General features: G+C 42.0%; 1 protein-coding gene across 1 annotated transcript; it reads right to left on the reverse strand.

Moving 5' to 3' along the window:
• Positions 1–4,017: 4,017 nt before the first annotated feature.
• st7l (suppression of tumorigenicity 7 like) lies at positions 4,018–19,540 on the reverse strand. Its single transcript, XM_070845423.1, has 15 exons — positions 19,369–19,540; positions 18,844–18,926; positions 18,084–18,243; positions 17,945–17,999; positions 17,625–17,740; positions 17,347–17,425; positions 16,915–17,003; positions 16,387–16,487; positions 16,147–16,261; positions 15,951–16,023; positions 15,643–15,745; positions 8,675–8,825; positions 8,089–8,181; positions 7,788–7,927; positions 4,018–6,150 (listed from the first exon to the last, which is right to left on the reverse strand). The coding sequence occupies exons 1-15, from the start codon at positions 19,535–19,537 to the stop codon at positions 6,055–6,057; spliced, it is 1,623 nt and encodes a 540-aa protein (XP_070701524.1). The 5' UTR covers positions 19,538–19,540; the 3' UTR covers positions 4,018–6,054.
• Positions 19,541–19,927: the final 387 nt, after the last annotated feature.

The following is a 19,927-nucleotide window of genomic DNA, read 5'->3' on the forward strand; positions in this document are numbered from 1 at the left end:
GTTGCTCTGTAGACCATTTAGGAAACGTGTTGAAAATGTTTGGCCAAATGTCCCACAAGTTTCACTGTTTTTCTTGGGAGAGGAGATGGCCCTCATAACCCTATCAGCAGTAATTAAAAGCTTTATGTGAACATGAAATTGGGCTTGACTATAGCTACTATAGTGTAGTGTTTGTCCTTGCCAAGTGACATTATATCCATTAGTTACTGGGGGGAAAGAGTAAAATCCAGCTATAAATCTCACATACTGGATGTTTCTATATTACGTTGACAAAAGTAAAGACTTCCACAAACTAAAGATTGCATGACATGCTAATAAATAATTACGGTCCAGTGTTTTGCTCAAGGATACTTCAGCAGGGCACACAGCTATTGCTGCATATTGAATACTGAATAATCAATGCATATTCCTTAATTCATAACTGCAAAGTATATACAGATCTGATATCTCACCTAGGTGCTGATCAACTCCCTGCAATCATAGAGCAAGATTAGTACGGCAGAGTGGTGATAACTATTTCCTGTATAAACCACATTAGATACACAGCCATTATGTGGAATCTGTTCTGTATAGGCCACAAGCACCAGCTGCAGTGTGGCTACTTTCCTGCTGGGCAACACAGACCACAAAAGGAATAGGCCTACATACTGTGAACTGAGATGAGCAACCCACCTGATGCACAGAAGCTTAAAGGTGCAGTGTGTAGGATTTAGGGGGAGCTACAGTTGGCAGAAATGAAATATAATATTCATTGTAATGTCTACAGTAGTGTGTAACCCCCTGATATAAAGGCTCGCTATGTTGCACGGCTGCGTTCACACAGCAGACCACAACAGACGAACAGAATCTTTCAGGTTTTTACATCGAAGTGGCCGCTTGAATTTGGTGGCAGAAATGCACCAGTTGAAAGACGAAGAAGAAGAAAAAAAAGAGGAAGATGATTTTGTGTTGTGAGGAGTTTAAAAGCCCGATTTTTGACAAATCGAGGATCCTACGCATGATTTTGCACAAGAAAAAGAAACGGAACGTGAATCCTTCTCCTACAAACTTGGAGAGGGAGAGGTGAGCCGAGGTGTTTTCAGTCGGTCGCAATCTGCAACCTCACCGCTAGATGCCACTACATCCTACACGCTCCTCTTTAAGACGAGCGAGACCTCAGCTATGCAACAAATAATTATAAGCCTATGCATATTAATGAGCCTGAGCAGACAAAGTGCTCATGGACACATGACATGAGAAAAGTAAGTTTGGTGGAACAGGTGAACTGTGCCAGATTTATACAATTTGCCAAACCATCCTTGTATTAACCTCTGTTAGTACTGATTTGATTTGATCTGATAGGCTCTCCCTCCCTCGTGCACTTCGTATCTATCTGTAGATTATTTTTTGGCACCAATTGATTGAAAATGGGACACAGTGACGCATGACTAAAAACAAATGTCGGCCAGGGGCGTAAAATGGAGGAGCGAACGGCCCCTTCTTTACTTCCTACCCCCCCGGCTTCCAGTGGCCTTGCTCTGATCGGTCATCTTCAAACTCTGCCTTCATTGTGATCTCAACTAAACTAAAAACTAAGTTTGTGACTGCATCTTGCACGGTTGTTTTGCTATCACGTTGACAAATCTGTCCACTGACATGGTTGACCACTGCTGAATGAAAACATCAGAACTGGCTGTGCCAAACAACTACCAAAAAGTAGGTAAATAAAAGGAGCGTATAAAGAGAAATGTTAAAGTTGTTCTTACGCGAACTTGCACAGAAGCAACAGGACAGCCAGCAGCATCAGCAGTGTCATGGATCAATAGTGCCAAACACAGAGACGACCAAAGCAGAGCCAAACATCACAGCGTTTACCTTGGAGAAGTGAAGCAGCCTCAGTGAAGTCCTTCAGGAAGAGATGGTGCAGCGATTGCTGTGACAGCAAAACATCCTCTGCTTTAAAATGGTATCCGAGGCCCGCCGCATGGATTCCAGCAGGAGCAGCACAAAGGACAGGATCATATTTGCTAGCTTACATTTAAACCCAAACAGGATTTGACTGTTAGCAGGTAAGGTTGCTGCATTAGCTCCATGCTAGCTAGATGCTACATTAGCAGCAGTATAAGCTGCAGTGCAGCATCAGACTGGGAAAGGTGTGGGCAGGGCACCGGTGGTTTAAATAGCCCGCCTCATCACAAAGGGTGCATTACATTTATGCTCCAGCTGGTACGGATGTGTCACATGACAGCAGGAGATGAGTCACATGACAGCAGGACTGCCTCATCTTGCCTACTCAGCTCAATTTCCCTCCATTTGGATTTGTCACCCCCACTTTCAGTGTGTTTTTTTATGACACTGTTTTCTATATTACATTTTGCGCAGACCAACACTGCTAAGTGCTCAAGATTTATGAGCTTCCTTTGGAGTTGAAGCATGGCAGATATGATGGACAGTGGTAGGAAGAGAAATGGACAGCTGCGACCTGGTCATTGTAGTCTAATGTTGCCTGCCAGCCAATTATTAACTCACTGGGTGGTTAGCAGCAATTATAAACATCCTACTAGATGTGAATAATCTTATAATGTCATAATTCATACAGTCATGCAGCGTGCTCTTGGCTGGATCACTTTGACCACACTGAGTGAGACCCATGGACAGATGTAACACACACACTGGGATGTCCTGTTGATATCGGAGGCAGATTCTCATTATTTCATAGTGTGTGTGACCTTCAGGGACACACTTAGCAAAAATCTCAGGCCACACGAGTTGATTAATTCACTGTGCTGGTAAGCTTACTGGGCTGGAAGCAGAGTATTAGCACATAACAACTCTAATTTAGTGGGACTGTGAGGACTGCATCATTCCTCTGGAGATTTTATTTGAGATTTGTCATTTTAGTGTTTTATTTTACTCATCAGGGCTACTGACTATGGTCAGAAATGTTATAAATGCTTCTGGCGTCTCCGATCTTATTATAATGGACGTGAGGAGGATCAAAGAAAACTCCTATAAACTGTACTGTAATGTTTCCGTGCTCTTTCTTTTGCTCCGTTCCCCTGACTTTGATGCACCCTGCTACAGAAGTCAATGAGCAATTCATGTTTCGACATGCATCATGAAACCTTGCTCTGGCACTGAGAGCAAACACTTGAGCACCCGTCAACAGTCCTTGACAGAGATTTTCATTACTGCTGCTCACCACTTCAGCATGAGTGTATGAAGTATGATTATGGCACCAGTGGTTCACTGGGAGCATGCCACATAATAGCGTCTGCTGATGGTGGTGGAGTGGCGTAATCATAAAGACGGGCATGATGGCTCTTGGCTTTATATAGTCCAGGAGCAGCAGCAGGGTGACAGAGTGAGTCGTTTGTCCTTGAACAAGATACCGACTCCCTATCAATACAGAAGTGGTATAAAGAGATGCAGGGAAATGACATCCGCCACACAAAAGGAAAGTGTTTGAATGTCTTCCACTTAATGTTGAAAATAGTTTGCTTTGGAGATTACTTGTCTATCCACGCCTGTAGAAAAGGTTGTGGAGTCTTTGATCAGACATTTTCCTGTTCTTATGTTTCTTAGTAAGATCACATTAAAGGGATACTTTGTAGGAAATGAACAACGTTTAACTCTCCTCCCTGTCACCTGAATCGAGAGCTAACCACTCGACTTCCAGCTCATTGTCATTTACTGGCTGTACGGCTGTTGTTCAATCGAATAAATAACTTGACAATAAAATTAGTGGTTATTTTACTGTTTAGTCAGTTATTCAATCAAAAAACAGCCCTAGAGCCAGTAAATGTTCCCTAGATCCTGCAAAAACAAGCTGAATGACGAGCAGGGAGCTCTGGCTGCAGGCAACACAGAATAAAGTTTCAAATTGTTCATATGCATATACTACCCACACTGTAATGGTACATGGACAGTTAAAAATCAGCAAAATATCCCTTTAATTTAGGGAATACAGATTCAGCATTTTTTCAAACAATAAAACTGAAGACCTGAAGAATATCTCAGAATAAAAACTTGCACTGAAAGAGTAATTTATTGTGAGTTTTGCTTTCAAACTCATCCAATGGTAGTTACATTTCTTCAAACATTCTCCTGTCTTCAGCATGTACTCTTACATTTTGGCTGCACACTACAAAATTACACATTTCAAGTGTCACAAATTTAAACAGACAAGTATTACAGACCAGAGTGAAACGTGAAATAGAATCTCTGTAGTTTAGAGTAGCTCAGGGTTACTGGAAATATAAACCTGATTTGCCACATCCAGTCATAAAACACATTTTGTACAAACACATTTGTACCATTACATCATAACCAGCTTGGCCTTTTCTACTTTTTCACAAGTATGTTTACTGTTACTTAGTTACTATGTCTAATAATATTAATCATTGGGCGATCAACTGGGATGTACGGACTATATAGTCACATTTTTATTACATGTGGCGTGGGGAGTTGTCAGTATAATTTTCAATACAGTACATCCGGGGGAAGGAACTCTACATTGTTGTATCTGCCGATAATGTAATAACTATCAATTAGAATGATCTGACAAAGTGCAGTAAACATGTCTGCCATAAGTAGTTTAAAAATGTAATAAAACTGTTAATGTAATAAACAGATGATGTAGTTTTATATGATCATCTTCCACGACTAAGACAAATGTTTTCTTAGTTAATAAACTTCCATTATTACATTTTTCATGGATAACAGGAATATATATTACATTTACAGGCTCTATTACAATTATGAACTAGGCACATTTGTTTATGACAGGTTATTACATTATCAGCCAGTTTTTACATGATACTTTTCAACAATACTGGCATCTCAGCTTACTTAGTCTGATAAAACCAGTAAATCTTTCACAGAGGAAAAAAAATACACGTCAGACCCGAACCAGTTACAGTTGAATCAACACGTGTACCATTTCTGGCAAAATGAATAGACACAGAAGCAGAGAGATAGATTTTGTCCAATATGTCTGTGCATGTCTGTTAATTTATTGCCAAATCAGAGTTAACATCGCTCATCGAAGAACTCTAGTACAGTGTATTTTGAACTACTGCAGTCTTATGACGCTGCTCATTGAGACTGCTGCAGTCTGCGTCCCTCTCATTGCCCTTTGGTGACAAGAGAAGCTGACTAACTTATAACATTCTGTGGTGCAACCGGCAGAAATGAGTTGTGCCATGAGAGTCCGACCTGGGACCGGTGATGATCCCATTTACACTTCGATGTTGCGGGGGCTGCGGTTGCCCCAGCGATGCAGTGCTGAGGTGTCGCGCCATGGCAACAACTGTTGAACTGCAGAGGCATTGTATACACTGCAGGCACTTCGAGGCTGTAAATCACAGCTCTGTTTTTAGGAGGTCTTTTAAATCTGCCCCACGGGATGTCTGCGGGGCACTGAGGGTTCACGTAGGACACGTAGGTTCCTCTTCTGAATACCCGATGGGATCTTTTTGATAGACATAAATAACTGATTACAGGGGATGGGATCATATCAGACATCACTCATGTACAAACTGTATCTTGTTGTTTCTGTTTCCTGTTGTCAGTCACGCTGGTTAAAACAAACTCATCTGAATAGAGGGTAATCAGAGGAGCATTAAAAACATGCAGTTTTGGCCTTTTTCATTATTGTATTGGAACAGAGGAGGGCCTCTGACAAATTCCTAATTTCATTTTTGTACAAGAAAACAACAGCAAGGCTTTGTGGGATACTTTAAAACTTTAGTTTGCCCAGTACTAACATACTGACGGATGAATGACCCCGTGAAGTCATTGCATATAGTATTCACTAAATGTGGTCTTGGAAAAACTCTGCTGGAACAGTGTGGGAGAGCATCTTAACAGTGGTATTGCCGTGTTGATACAACTTCAGCCAACATAATCAGTAACAATGCAGCAAGTGGACAGTAATGCTGAAGACAGGAGAGCAAACACTTTTTGTCTCAGGGTTTGGAGTGGTATTGGTTTGTGTGTGTGTGTGTGTGTGTGTGTGTGTGTGTGTGTGTGTGTGTGCGCGTGCGTGTGTGTGTGTGCGTGTGCGAGCTGGGGTCAGATCCGAGTCAGCTGGTGCCAAAAACTGGACGGCATGAAGCTTTCCATCTTGTCTGCGAAGAAACCCAGGGGTGCAAAGAGTGTGCTGAAGAACTGAAAGGGAAAGAAAGCAGAATGAGCTCTCAGATGAATGTCAGTAAAACCTCTTCCCACCCATTGTTAGATAATGTTTTAGCAAAATACTTCAATAAATCCACAATTTCACCAAAACAACATTATTGAATTTATATATTCTGTAGTATATACTCATTTCCAGCTCACTCCGATCACACTGGTTTAAAAGATACATACATTTGACTCCTTAGGCTGTTGTCCTGTTGTTAGCAGGGCAGTCCACAGCTAAACATATTTCTACATAAATCCACGGAAGTGAAAGCCAAGCCAGCATTATCCAAGTATTAAGATTTTTCAAATTTTGTTTGTAGATGCAGTGCTGATGGTTCAATGTACTTATGCAACACATTTTTTTTTTTTTTACTTTTGAGATAAATTTTTTTTTTATCTTCTACTGTCAGTTATATGGTAAAATAGGAGCAATAACAATTTTGGGATGCTATAAAATTACTGATCAAATACTCCTCATACACACTGGAGCAACTAAAGCACTTGTTTTTATGATTACCAGCAGGACTTGTATCACTTAGATCTAAGACCAAGATGCAGGATACAGTATATTAGGTTTGTGTATAATAGAACATGTAAAATGCACGTTAGTGATTTGAGTAAGATAGTAAGCTAGTAACTAGTGAACTGTCCTCTAAAATATTACAACACGGTTTCTCTCCTGCTTGAGGTGTGCTTGATACACTTGACACTTTAATAGTCTCATAAGTGGAAGTATCTAATAAATAATAATTTCATATATGAAACATTTTCATCTGCTATGCTGAACATGTCTGGTATCCATAAATAAAGGCCACCACCGCCATCACTGTCTTGCCCTTGCTCGGATCTTCTGTTCAAGACCAGCATATTCTGAGAAATCTGTTTTTGCTCAGTGAGGACCTCCGTGTTCCTCCCTCAATGGTTTTCATGCACTCCATCTGAACGTTACACAAACCAGGCTCGCCGGGGCTGCTGTAAAAACCCTATCTGCACTCGATCTTTCCCATAACAAAAGAAGCAGCACTAGATGTTCTCTGTGGCCTTGTTTTTGCTACAAGTCTGTGTTTCTGTGTAAAAGCAGGCCCTAATAAACAAGATCACCATAAACAAAGGATTAGCCAAAGTAAGGAGTTTGCCAAACGGGCTAAAAACAGATAACACAACACTTCTGTTATAAATAAACTGTAAAAGGAAGTCGTGCACACATTTCATGTTTCTAAATCTTTAAGGCTGTAGGCTACACTGTTATGTTTTTTGTGGTGATAAGCTTTTGCATAATACAGCTGTAATTACTGATATCTTAGGTTGGACTACAGCTTGTTTTGGCGGGAAACCGGGCCTACGACTCCCATGAGCCTCCAGTGTTACTGACAGTGATGGAAAGCAGCAATAACCGGTGGGATTAAAAGTTTCAGGTTACAAGCAACATGCATTTAAAACACAAATAGACCCAAACAGAGATTGACTGAAGATGTTACCGGTCAGCCAATTTACACACACTTACACAAGTCTGAGTCAAAACTTGTGCAATGATAAAAAGTGGACTATCGGATTCAGCATCCATACATTTAAAAAAAAACAGCTATTTTTTAAATGAAATTGAATTATGTGGTTAAAGCACTCACTGCTTTGGCAAAGACACCCATGAGCTCAGGGAACTGATGTGTGAGCATGGCCAGCATGGCAGTGAAGGAGCAAAGGCCGGCTGTGAAGAGGATGAAGAAGGGCAGCTCTTTCTTTGGGTACACAGACACCTCGTGGAATGCTGGAGCAAAAAACGACAACGGTCAGAAAAGGAGGGCTAGACAAAGTCATAACCAGTGTGGGCAAACAAGAGAGACGTGGGGTTAAAATAGTGAGAGGATGATTCATTACACAAATTAGGACAAGTAGGTACATTCATGGTGAGCAGGAGTCTGTACTTACAGGGCAGTAGTTCCCTATCTGCTGTTTCTGTGCATCCTGGGTAAGGATAAAACAGGTGCCCCTTCTCAAGTGGGTAGGGAATTATCCGGAAGGCTGTAAAGACAGACAAAGGCACCAACAGGGAACTGAATTAAGATGAGTAACACACTGAGCATGACTTAACAGTACAATGTTTTACAGAATAACTGCTATTTAAAATTATGGCTAGAAGAGGCTGACACCATTTCCACTAAGTCATTTAAGAGGCTAAATATTACACAGAGTGATGAGACACTAACACCCTGATAAAATACAACAATAACATTCTCCCTGTGCTTGATGTGAGCAATGATCTCACCCATGTGTAATCACAAGGAGAGTATTTGTGGGTGTTCTGTGCATACAAGACCTATGACACCACAATGGAAAAACTGAAGAGCAGCACATAAGGAAGACACTGTGGCTCTATCAAAATACTGTATTTTCACTTTCAACAGAACCACACATACAAAGTTGAAGTTTTTTTTTTCAAAACTGTAATGATAGCAAAACATTTGACTTCATATGCCAAGCAGTGGTGTCGAATACAAGTAGTAGTGGTACGTACTGCCCTCCCAGGTGCAGTGTAGTAGGTTTAAGGCTCCCTCTGCCCTCTTCCAGTGCTGCAGGTGGAAGAAAGCATATGCCACTGCCTCGCTGTCACCCCTTTTCAAGATGTGCTCTGGAGGCAAGATCAGGCTCTTCATCTCCAATAAGTACTACAGACAAGAAGAGAGAGGAGAAATACAAGACAAGTAAGTATACGCTATAGTACCTTGACCTCCTTAACATGGTAAAACATAGCACAAGTGTCAAGTCTAGATTCAACTATTTTAACAAGAGTGTACCAAAGTCTGTATATCTGTGCTCTACCTGCTTGCTTGTTATAACTCTGCATTCATGACCTCATAAAATCAGCAGTCAGCCGCAGCCGATGGCGTTTAATTTTTTGGAACATTTCTATCAAGTTCAGTAAAGCTCAATATGGTTAAGTCTGAGAAGCTCGTACATAATGTAACCACAGACAGGTAAGTGAATGTAAACTCGTAATCACCATGTGAGTGTAACACTGTTTGCACCCACTTGGAGATGTGCTGCGCGTCATCCTACTCTCTCTTCTTACACTTATTTGATCACATAAATATAAAATGCTGGAGAAAAAATAACAAAACATCTGGCAGGTAAAAGAAACCAAACCACAACTAAAACACCAGGTGGTGAAAAAGAGGCAATTTAAATGGGGTGATGTTTTGTTTGTGCTTGATGCAAAGTATGAAACTGTTCCGCGGCTAATGGTTTCATTTGCAGCCTCGGCTTGTTTCCCAGTCAACACTTCGCTTATTCTATTCTATTGTGCAATTCCCCTCTAGCTAACTCCCTGCAGACTTTAAACATATTTTCTTCATGTGAGGTATTTGTTGACAGCCTTATTTTGCAATTGTTCAAGGTGGGAGGGAAAAGCTTTCCAAAGCTCTCTGAGTGTGTGTTATTGTTACAGTACAGTACATTCATTCCATGAATGTGTAACATCCCCCGCTCACCCCTCCTCTCTTTCCCTAATGTGTAAGTTTGTCCCAGCGAGTCAGTCGGTTCACCGTTCTGACAAAGGCCCACATCACAGAGTTGTAACCTATAGAAAAGGTGTGCTTTCTGAAATAGCAGATAACGAGCATCTAGGGATCACACCGTGAGTGTAGTGTGCTTTTCTGCAATATATTTTTTAATTAAGGCCTAATTCTGTCCATAGGTAAGTAATTAATAAGTGTATATTGCCTTTGATGAGCCTGCCACTCTTTGTATTTTATGTCTGTGGTGCCCAGTGTGGCAGGGGTCCGTGTTAAACAAAACCCATGTGGGGGGCTGGGGCCCCCTGGGCTGGATTCCCAGGCGGCCAGCTTCACAGCGCTCTGGATCACAGACTGACACTTTGGGAAGGTTACCCCACAGCTAATCCTGTCTAATCCCTTCCATGGTCACAGGCTCAGCCAGCCAGCCATCCATCCATCTAGCCAGCCAGACCATGCTGCTTCGCCCATCTCCCCCTGCCTTACCCTCTTTCTCCACTCTCGCCCCCATGATCACAGCCTGCCCAGGCTCCTCGACCTGGCTCATCCCCGTCTTTCTTTCTCCATTAGCTTGCAAGATATGAGCTGCGGTCCCATGTCCCAGGACTCAGACTGGTTATCTGGCCATGTCAGCCTGTCGGTCGGTCTTAATGACTACTGGATGGATTGCCCTGAAATTTCTACCCAACATATCGGATGTGTTTCCATTAAATTTCGTACACAGTTTCAGGTTCTGCTCAGAATAAATTATAAAAACTTTGATGATCGCTTGGCTTTTCCTTTTGCACCATCATCAGGTCAATTTCAGTTTGTCTAATACTTCACTTTATGACCAAATACTGTACCTGTAAAAATATCAAGCCATCATCCTTTACTTTGCGTTTATCAGTATATTAGTAATGTGATTTAGAGCATGTTAGCATGCTGATGTTAGCCTTTAGCTCAAAGCACTGCGCAGTGCCTACATACAACCTTACAGAGCTACCAACCTCTACTTCCCACCTGACTGGCTGAACAAACCTACATTAATGCCAATCTACAATAACTCATCATCTTCCTCCTCTCCGCTCACAATGGCACATTCTCATGGCAAATGAATACTGATAATCAAACCTTGCACACCAGGACAATTAACCAATGTACCGTAGCCATATTAACCATATATTGTGGTATATTATAGACTGCATGGGCAGTTAGCTGGTTGCCTGTTGTCTGTTCCTCACTCAGCACCTCCCGAACCTCTCGCCCTCATGGATAAAGGCACACAACCACCCACAAGGTGTAAACACTCCACTTCAACCATCCTCTACTCCTCACTCGGCCACTCCAGTAGACTATCTCTTTATCTATCACTTTTCTCTCTCCATCCAAACATCCTCTGTAGTCATTACAAGGACCGGCAGCTAGAGACACCCAGAAGCTGCTTGTTCGCCCTTCTCACTTATCCTGTCTGACTTACTTAAATCAGCTCTCGCTGCTCCAGCCAAGACATTTGACTGTGTGCCTTCATCCTCCTCACCATTTGGGTCTCCTTTCTTCTGAGCACAAACCTTTCACCATCTGCTGTTCCCCCGGCACTGGTGTTGAGGCAGCCCGCCAGCTTCTCAACCACTTCTCTGTTGTACAGCCCAACACAAGCGCCATAACTGATAAAATAACATACTATCATTTTATATAACGCTTAACGACAGCATGAAGAAGTAGGGAAGCTACGCAAATTTGCGACCCAATCTTAAACTTCACATTTGATCATTTTGATTATCTAGAAGCAACACAATTTGTTTTACTCATTTTACAGTTTCACACATATTTCTACCTTTGTTGTTGATAATGAATGGCCAATATATGACACCCACATAGGTCTGGGTCCTCTGTGTTTTAAGATTAACCATTTAGAGAGGCTGGCTGCTCAGCTGTCCCTCCTCGCATGCCACAGCATTAGACCTGGTGACACCTCAGTCCTCTGTGCTGGCCTACCACCCCCCCCCTCCGTTCTTCGGTCTGCTTCTCCACTCCCTGTCGCCTCTTTGATGAAGGGATTGAGTTTCATGTGTTCTCCTTTTATCCCTGGCCAGTCATAAGTCCAGAGCATAACTCATAAGCTGCCTTCTGATTGTAATCTGCAGCACTTTGCCGCCCACAATGGGACACACAGGCAACAATGACATCAGCCTTGTAGTTGCTCTATAAAGGGTCGGACAAAACACCCACGTGTACAGTGAAAGAACATAAAGACAAACAGGTGCTGGGGCTTCGAAACGCAAACAGAGATTACGAATTTCATACAGCCAGTAAACACCGTTACAAGCTTCTCCTGCCTCTACTGAGGGTGTGGACAGTGGCAGAAAACTCACAGCGTGTATTTCAAAGTGGACTTAGGCGAATCCTAACTACCTCCTTTTTCTTGTCTGAATCAAACCTCATCCATCTTAATTCAGAGCAAACCCAGGACCTCTGCTCTGTCTCAATTTACAAACCAAAAAGCCAATTTCAGAGGTAAACTAAGCAAAGGTCCACATTTCTGAGCCTTGACAGGCGATCCAGATGAGAACATGTCAACCAGAATGGGGTGAGATGAGGAACAGCCTTCCAAAGTGGAGTAAACTAGCAAGGTAGATGGGATCGGGACGCCCAGACTGCTTCAAAATGAGCGTCTATGGACCAAAGTGGTGGTAAATGTAAATGCACAGCAGATTCATAACAGCAACACTTGATCAGCTATCCAGGCCTCCGCCGCACTGTCAGTTTCTTAACCACTGCCTGGAAGAGAAACTGATTGGAATGGACAGACAGATGGAGAAAAGGGTGGTGGAGGAGGAGGAGGAGGAGGAGGAGGAGGAAGAGGAGGAGGATAAATAGAGGAGAAACAACAGAAATTAGAAGGGAATAAAGGGGATGAGGAGGCAAATAGGGGCAAGATGGAGAGCTGTTGAGGGAAAGAGAAAGGGGTCATGTGGGAGGAGGGCAGCACTGAAACAGACTGAAGCATGTGTGTGTGTGTGTGTGTGGATGTGGGTTTAGAGTGTGTGTGGCTGTTTGAGCAGTTTGAATAAACTCATGTGATGTAGCCTCGCATGGTATTCATATAAAATCTACTTGGCTTGCCTGATAACACACCCACACACTTAGTGTTTGACCTAACATTGTTCCTTCATTACTCCACTTGTCCAATTTGTCCATTGCGTTGCTGCTTTCAACTTTTACGTAACGTTACATGCCCTGTTCTAACACTCACACAGAAACACACAGCCACAGCTGGAGGCTCCCCAGTACAACCACAGTCTCGACTGTTGAGCAGTTTCACTGGAGAAATTAAAGGTACCTCAGAGCTGGTAATAGGGCAGTGAAATCTTTCTTTTTTTCACTTTTTCCATTCCCAGATTTATCTCGATGTTCAAGGGACAGAACTGGCTATCCTGTCACAAGCTCATTTCTCTTTTCTTTTGGGCCTCTACAGCCAACTGGTACATTGGTGACGATGGTTGAGAAATGAAGTGAAATCCACACAGACTCCGATTTGCCAAAGCTGCTCTACTACTACCACCTGCTCCAGTTCAGTGAAACACTGGTATGGCCTCTCTATAGCAACACAAACACGCACGTTATTGAGTCACCTCTGATGCATCTCCTGCCACCTGAAACACATATAGAGCTTACTTATTAATATCTTGCTTAATTATTATTTTGCATCTACAAGTAAAATACATTTCTTAAACAGTCCTTTTAGAAATTAATCAAGTGTAAAAGCAACATGTAGTGAGTTTCCGGCATACAAACCCTCCCCACACTGCTGTTTATAAGCTTCAGATCTTGTTCCGGTCTTTATGCTAAGCTAACTGGCTGCTGATAGTAACTTCATATTCACCATAAAGACATGAGAGTGATATCAATACTATCTAACAGGAAAACGCGAATAAGAGCATTTCCCAAAATGTCAAACTCTCTCACTGACATTAACAGTTAGTCAGTTCATGATATTGACAATTTATGGGTAGCTCATTAGAATAAGCAGCGCCTTCTCAATCCATTAATGACAGCTCTTGAGAGTCAACCACTGTTTATGTTGTTGCCCATGTTCAATCATTTTCAAATCATTTGTGATTGCAATTTGTCACAATTTTCGACATTTTATCTAATACTCAGTGAAGCGATGGATACCAATAGATTAATCATTAATGAAAAAAATCATTACGTGATTGTGCTTCTCTTCAGCTGATGACTTTCTTGGATAAGAGGCTTTGGCAAAACACCCATAAGTTTCTAGAGTCAGATCTACACATTGATAGATAATTAAACTCTAGAGAGTTTTGGGGGGAAAGCCCTCTGCAGATCTTACCTCAGGGGGCAGCAGGTCAGCCTGTGTCTAAAAAAGGCCACAGGCACAGGTGCACTCATCACTCAGACATGCCAGACAACACAAAGCAACAACCCACCCTCCTTCCCCAAAGACGACAGTCAAATGCTGAAAGATGAGCCTACTAATAATCCTCTGTGAAAGGTGTGTTACAAATTTCATAATGTCGTTAAGCTATTCGCCGAGACTCACAGAAGTCATTTTGATAAAGCTGGCAGTGGTGAGAGGGGATGAGGAAACATGAGAGGATAAGAAACAGGATGAGGGTATGTGATGAGAGGAGAGAGCACGGCTGCCTCTGGGCACCGTGGGGAGGGAGCGTTTGGGAAGACATTGAAGATGAGGGCCCTCACTTTAAAATCAAAGGCTGGATCAAAGTGTTGGCTGACGCCCTTCCACACACACACACTCACGCACACACACACACGCACATGCACGCACGCACACACACACACAGATTCTCTTTCTCTCTCGCAGGAAAGGAGCCCGCGAGATGAAACAACACCACACTACAAAGGCTAAACTCAGACAAAACTCTGCTGCGACTAGTTGTGTATGACTGTGTGTGTGTGACATCTAATCCTGTGGGAACTGATGTGAAAGGCCAAAGAGGTTTCCAGTTGTAGTCCCATGTTCACCCTGCTTCAGCTGTTTAAAGATCTGTTCTCCATTATGCAAAATTGTGACCCATCTGTTGTGAGTTTACAGTTTTTCTCAAGTGTGAAATTCAAAGTAAAATACCAGTAAAAGATTCCAAAGACAATGCACAGTCCTGTAACAGTAGTTGATGATTAGTGCACATTTGCCAATCATATATACGAGTGTCCTACTCAATTGTATAGAATCGATTAATGACAAACACGTTAATGACCTAAATCACTGATATAGAGAAAGAAAGAGAAAATATACAGACAAACCAAGATTTAGGGTATTAATCCTACATTACAAATGTGATCATGTGAATTTAAAGCTACTGTTTAGTCCTACACTGACACCTGCTGGTGAGCCAGTATGTAGCAGGAGGACGCGCTCCATTTCTAAGTTGTACCACCTCTCTGATTGTCTGTCCGACAGTTTACCTGTCTGCCTGCGTTGTGTGTTTATTTTGAGCGTGACCCTCTCACACAGCAGCCATGTGAGACACACGTAATCAGGCTAAATAAAGACAAAAAAATGTAATTAATGAAATCTAGAACAAAAAATCTGCCCAAACCACTTGCAGCGAAACAAGAGTTGCGTGGATAAAAATGTGCTTTAACGCATAAATTCCGTTAGTGAGTGAAAATCAGACAGGATGCATCAGCACAGGCAATCAAAAGTCAAAAATAATTGGGGAACAGGAACAACATGTGAAGACTTTACTTTGAGTTTCATACAACACCAATAATCAGGAGAGGGAGCGGTACGAGTAGAGACGAAGAGCCAGAGTGGAGCACTTTCAAAATTTGACATTCACATATGTAGGGATGTAATACAGATGAACATGTTAATGCCACATGCAAAAGAAGGTTTTCTGAGAGGACTGAAAACATCAGATCATTAGCTGATCAATGGGCTTATGGTGGCCCACAGCAGTCAATCAGAGTCTATGTGACATTCATTAGTCGAATGACTGACCTTTGGCACGTGTGGATTGAACTCAACAGCTCTGTGTATGGCCTCCACAGCATTCATCTCTGCGGTGCTGAGCCCTCGCCTTGACGCAGCCTCTGGAGAAAACCTGAGACAGAACACCTCATATGACACACTGCTGCTGCTGCTGCTGCTGCTGCTGCTGCTGCTGCTGCTCACAAAGCGGGTAGTGCAGCCGTATAAATACAAAAATAAATATAAAATAGATTTAACAGATACTGACACTGAAAGGTGTACAAAGTTCAAAAGATATCAATAACAATACGAACCAAAACACAACAAAAAAAACATACTTATCTGATACTGCCCGTGCTTTCAACAGTGCAGATGTGTAGCATATAGTGGCTGACTTCGGCAAGCTGATGTCTACAATGGCAGAAGAAATCAGGGGTCATGTGACAGACTAATTAATTGGCACGGAGATAACTTCTGTCCAAACATAGTATGATGACTCAAGAAATATGACACTTTTATCGCATTCAATCTTACCGTCGTATTTGGCAAGGACTGCTTGTACATCAGCGTATGCCTGAAGCTCTAGGAGTGCCTCCAAGAGGTTTTCGTGTATATTTAACATTCCCAACAATGGGAACTCCTTCATTAACTGTAAAGGGATGTAATATCACACATTAACATATTTGTTAGTACGACCTGTTGTAAGAATAGTAAACATGTTGCCTTGGTTGCTCGGCAGTACACAGTACAATATAACAATAAGCACCAACTCACATCTCTCATCATTTTTACTGCTTCTTTAATCCGTCCCAGTTTGCGTGCACACATTGCCAGTCTGCGTTTAATATACACCAGTAAATTGATATCTTTTCCAGCTGTGGACGGCAAACAGAAAATATGAGACATCAAATAAACAAAACACTTCTAAGTCTATATGGATAACATGGATAGATAAATAGGCTTCGGACCTAAAGAGCAGTTTCACACCACGTCCTGTGATGTTGTGCAGAGAAAAAGCATTGATGCGCTGATGAAATATTGCACTTGTTACTGCATCCATCATCACAAGTGGTCGCGGACAGATGTGGTCTGTCCTACTTATAACCGTGTTAATCTGTGATGTGGTGTTGTACAAGAGTGCATTCTGAAGTGCTGCACATTGTGTGGCAGAGCCTGTTGCTCCAGCAGGATTAAAAACTGGGTGTAGTTACTCATTAATTAGTTAGGTATCTTCCTGCTACTGTGCCTCAGGGTTTACAGTGTATGAGTATAGTATTTATTCATATTTAAATGCATTCTTACCGATACTTAGTGCTTTTTTGAAGAGGCGTTCAGCTTCTGTGATAGTTGTAGCTTCTTCCTCTGCTAAGAGCACATAGGCTGCAGCACATCTGCACACACACACACACACACAAATGTAAGACACAAAGGGACTGATTTCCAACAGCCCATCATCATTATATCTTCATACAAATGAAGGCAATAGTTATGTTTGCATGAACACTAAAAGCTTCACACAGTCAGGGCAATAATTTGAGTGCGAAAATGCCCATTAAAATGTCATAATATGGTTATATTAATGCATTCACACTCTTCACTGAAGCGAGCACACTCATGGAGACTTTGAGGACTCCCATTTGAACTGCATTACAACTGTAGATACTATTTAGGAGACACAGTATTATGTTTATAGATGCAGTATTTGAGGAAAGTTGCGGTAAGAGTGGGACTCACTCATGGTTCATTTCTATTGCCTGGTAAGCTGCTCTGATCCTGGCTTGAGGATTTCTCTCTCTCCAGGCTTTCTGCATCACTGTAATGAGATGATGAACTCATGCTTATTACAGATGTGACCTCACAGTCCTGAAATATTTAATCGCGTGTATCCAAGTCAAAAGCTCCACAAGAAAAAAAAAACAAAAAGCACTTCCATCTGACCGTTTACAAGGAAACAGAGAAAGATGTTCAAAAATATGAAATATGCAAGCAGTCTTTATATCATTAAAACTCACCAGCGTCTTCTGGCCTTAACTGCGGAGTGTCTCCTGTGAAGAAGGTCTGATGGTCTTGAGCAGACAGGTTCATATCATAGTATGTTAAGGGTTCCTTCCCTGTTACCCAGGTGTACCTGTGTATGATCCACAGTGAATCAAATGAAGTCATCAAATACAATCAAACTTGAATTAACCTTCTCGCACCAAAGACACCGTATGCTTTTCAAGGTATGCGTTTCTATATAAACAGTTTTGATTTATGAACCATCCTTTTAAAGTACTGTTGGATCCATTCTACACAGCCAAACCTGAATTACGCCTATAAAACCCACACACACCTGTTGTATTCTGCTCCTCTGAACAGATTCAAAGGGTTCCTCCAGACCTTGCACTCTAAAAGGAATATTATTGTTATTAGTGCTAGTGGTATTGCCTTAGAAGTATTGCTGTTGTAGCTTGAGTTACATCCAAATGTACCTGAAACACTGGGCCTGGGCTCTGCCTCTCCATTGACGGACGCGAACAGACCAGTCGTGGAACTGCTCTCCATCCCGCCCAGCAGAGGACGCAGGTGACTCACTGACACTTGCTCGATGAACGACGTCCCGTATTTACGAAAATACCACCACTCAAATATCTGTCGTGAGAACACATATGGTGACAATATCAAGTATACGATAAGAAAACCATTACTCAGGTATCCCTTAGTATCCTATCAGTAGAACAGTGGTTTTTCCTGTCATGCCATACTCATTAAAATCACTTAACTCATGCAACGAAAACTCAAAGCCCAAATTGACAAAAGCTCTGTCACTGTAATGACAATTAACTTGACAGCAAGACAGGCTGACATTTCTGTCTGCAGCTGTATTGCAAACCTGAATCTAACAGCCTTGCTGGAATAAGAGCACTGCTGTTTGTCTATTGCTCCCAAATGAATCAGATCCACTCGTTGTTTACGCTCCATATCTTATTCCCCCTTGCAAAGGCTTTACTTGTAGTTTAGGAACTGCTGCACCAGACTTAAGGGCTGGTACTGATATCCATAGGTGTACCAGAATTATATTTCATTACAGCATTGCATGTAATAGGCTTACAGGCGCGCATCTAATCGTGGTTTCCTGAAAAAGAATTTGGATTTTAGGACAAGGTTATTCCTATCTGTGCCCACAAAGTGACCTACAATCAAATACCGTGACTATCTGCTGTGCATTTTACAGTGTGAGCAGTAACTGACCAGGATGAGTCCAGAGATGAGGGAGGAGGTTCCGGTCAGAGCCACGTAGAATTTGGGGGTCAGTGTGTTTAAAAACACTGAGGCTGAAAGAAGAGGACACGGTCAGTGTAGATCAGCACCAAGAAACCAACCAGAGCTGTGAAATGTTGCTGTGCTCTGATGTGACCATGCAATTAAAAGAAACCATGCCCTAAATCCTGGCTGACATGCAAACAGGACAGACAGGTGACATGCAGCCACACACACTACCTCTATGATATGTGACCAACTATAACCAAGCAGCACACTTGGTAACACAGCAATAAACTACTGAATTTACAACATGCACCACACGCTGCTGTTGGAAAATAACACGACCAGGAGCTGGCAATAGATATCTTAAAAACCCGGCTTGAATCTAACCTAAAAGTTGCCTCAATGTGCGCGTGAATCAGTCGGACAACGAACTGTCAAACCTACAGCTCCCGCTTGCTGCCAGCTAAACCCGAAGGCTAACAATAGCTAGCTAGCATTGCATTAAAGCACCTGAGGTAAGAGTTTCCTGCAGTTTCAGCGGGCTCCACAGCACGTATATCATGATCAGCACCATGCCGAACCAAATGAAGCACACGTAAGTCCATGACCAAGACAGCCAAGACTTTAATTTCTCTGTAAATCCAAGAGATTGGGGATTACTGCCAGCGGTGTCCTCCATGTTTCTCCGGATGCCTGTAAACAGAGGGGTCACGTGATCACGAAGTAAGATGACTTCTATTTTGAAATCTCTGCAAATTCCATTTCCGGGGAAGACAAAAGCAATATATCTACACACACACACACACACACATATATATATATATATATATACACACACACACACACACACACACACTATAATATAGTCAGTCGGTTTAATTCAGGCGTCTTGCGGCTGAGTTTAATTTAAATCAGAGCGCATATCTGTCCTTAAAGACTAAGTGAGTGAAAAAATATGGCGAAAAATCATTTAAATCATAAGCATACAAATAGATATTAGTTGCATAGGGACCCATTATAGTAGATTTAGTAATCGAAATTAAAACAATTTATCTAACTCTTAATCAGT

Source organism: Pempheris klunzingeri, chromosome 2 (genome assembly GCF_042242105.1).
Source record: "Pempheris klunzingeri isolate RE-2024b chromosome 2, fPemKlu1.hap1, whole genome shotgun sequence".
In the NCBI taxonomy this organism is placed as follows: Eukaryota; Metazoa; Chordata; class Actinopteri; order Acropomatiformes; family Pempheridae; genus Pempheris; species Pempheris klunzingeri.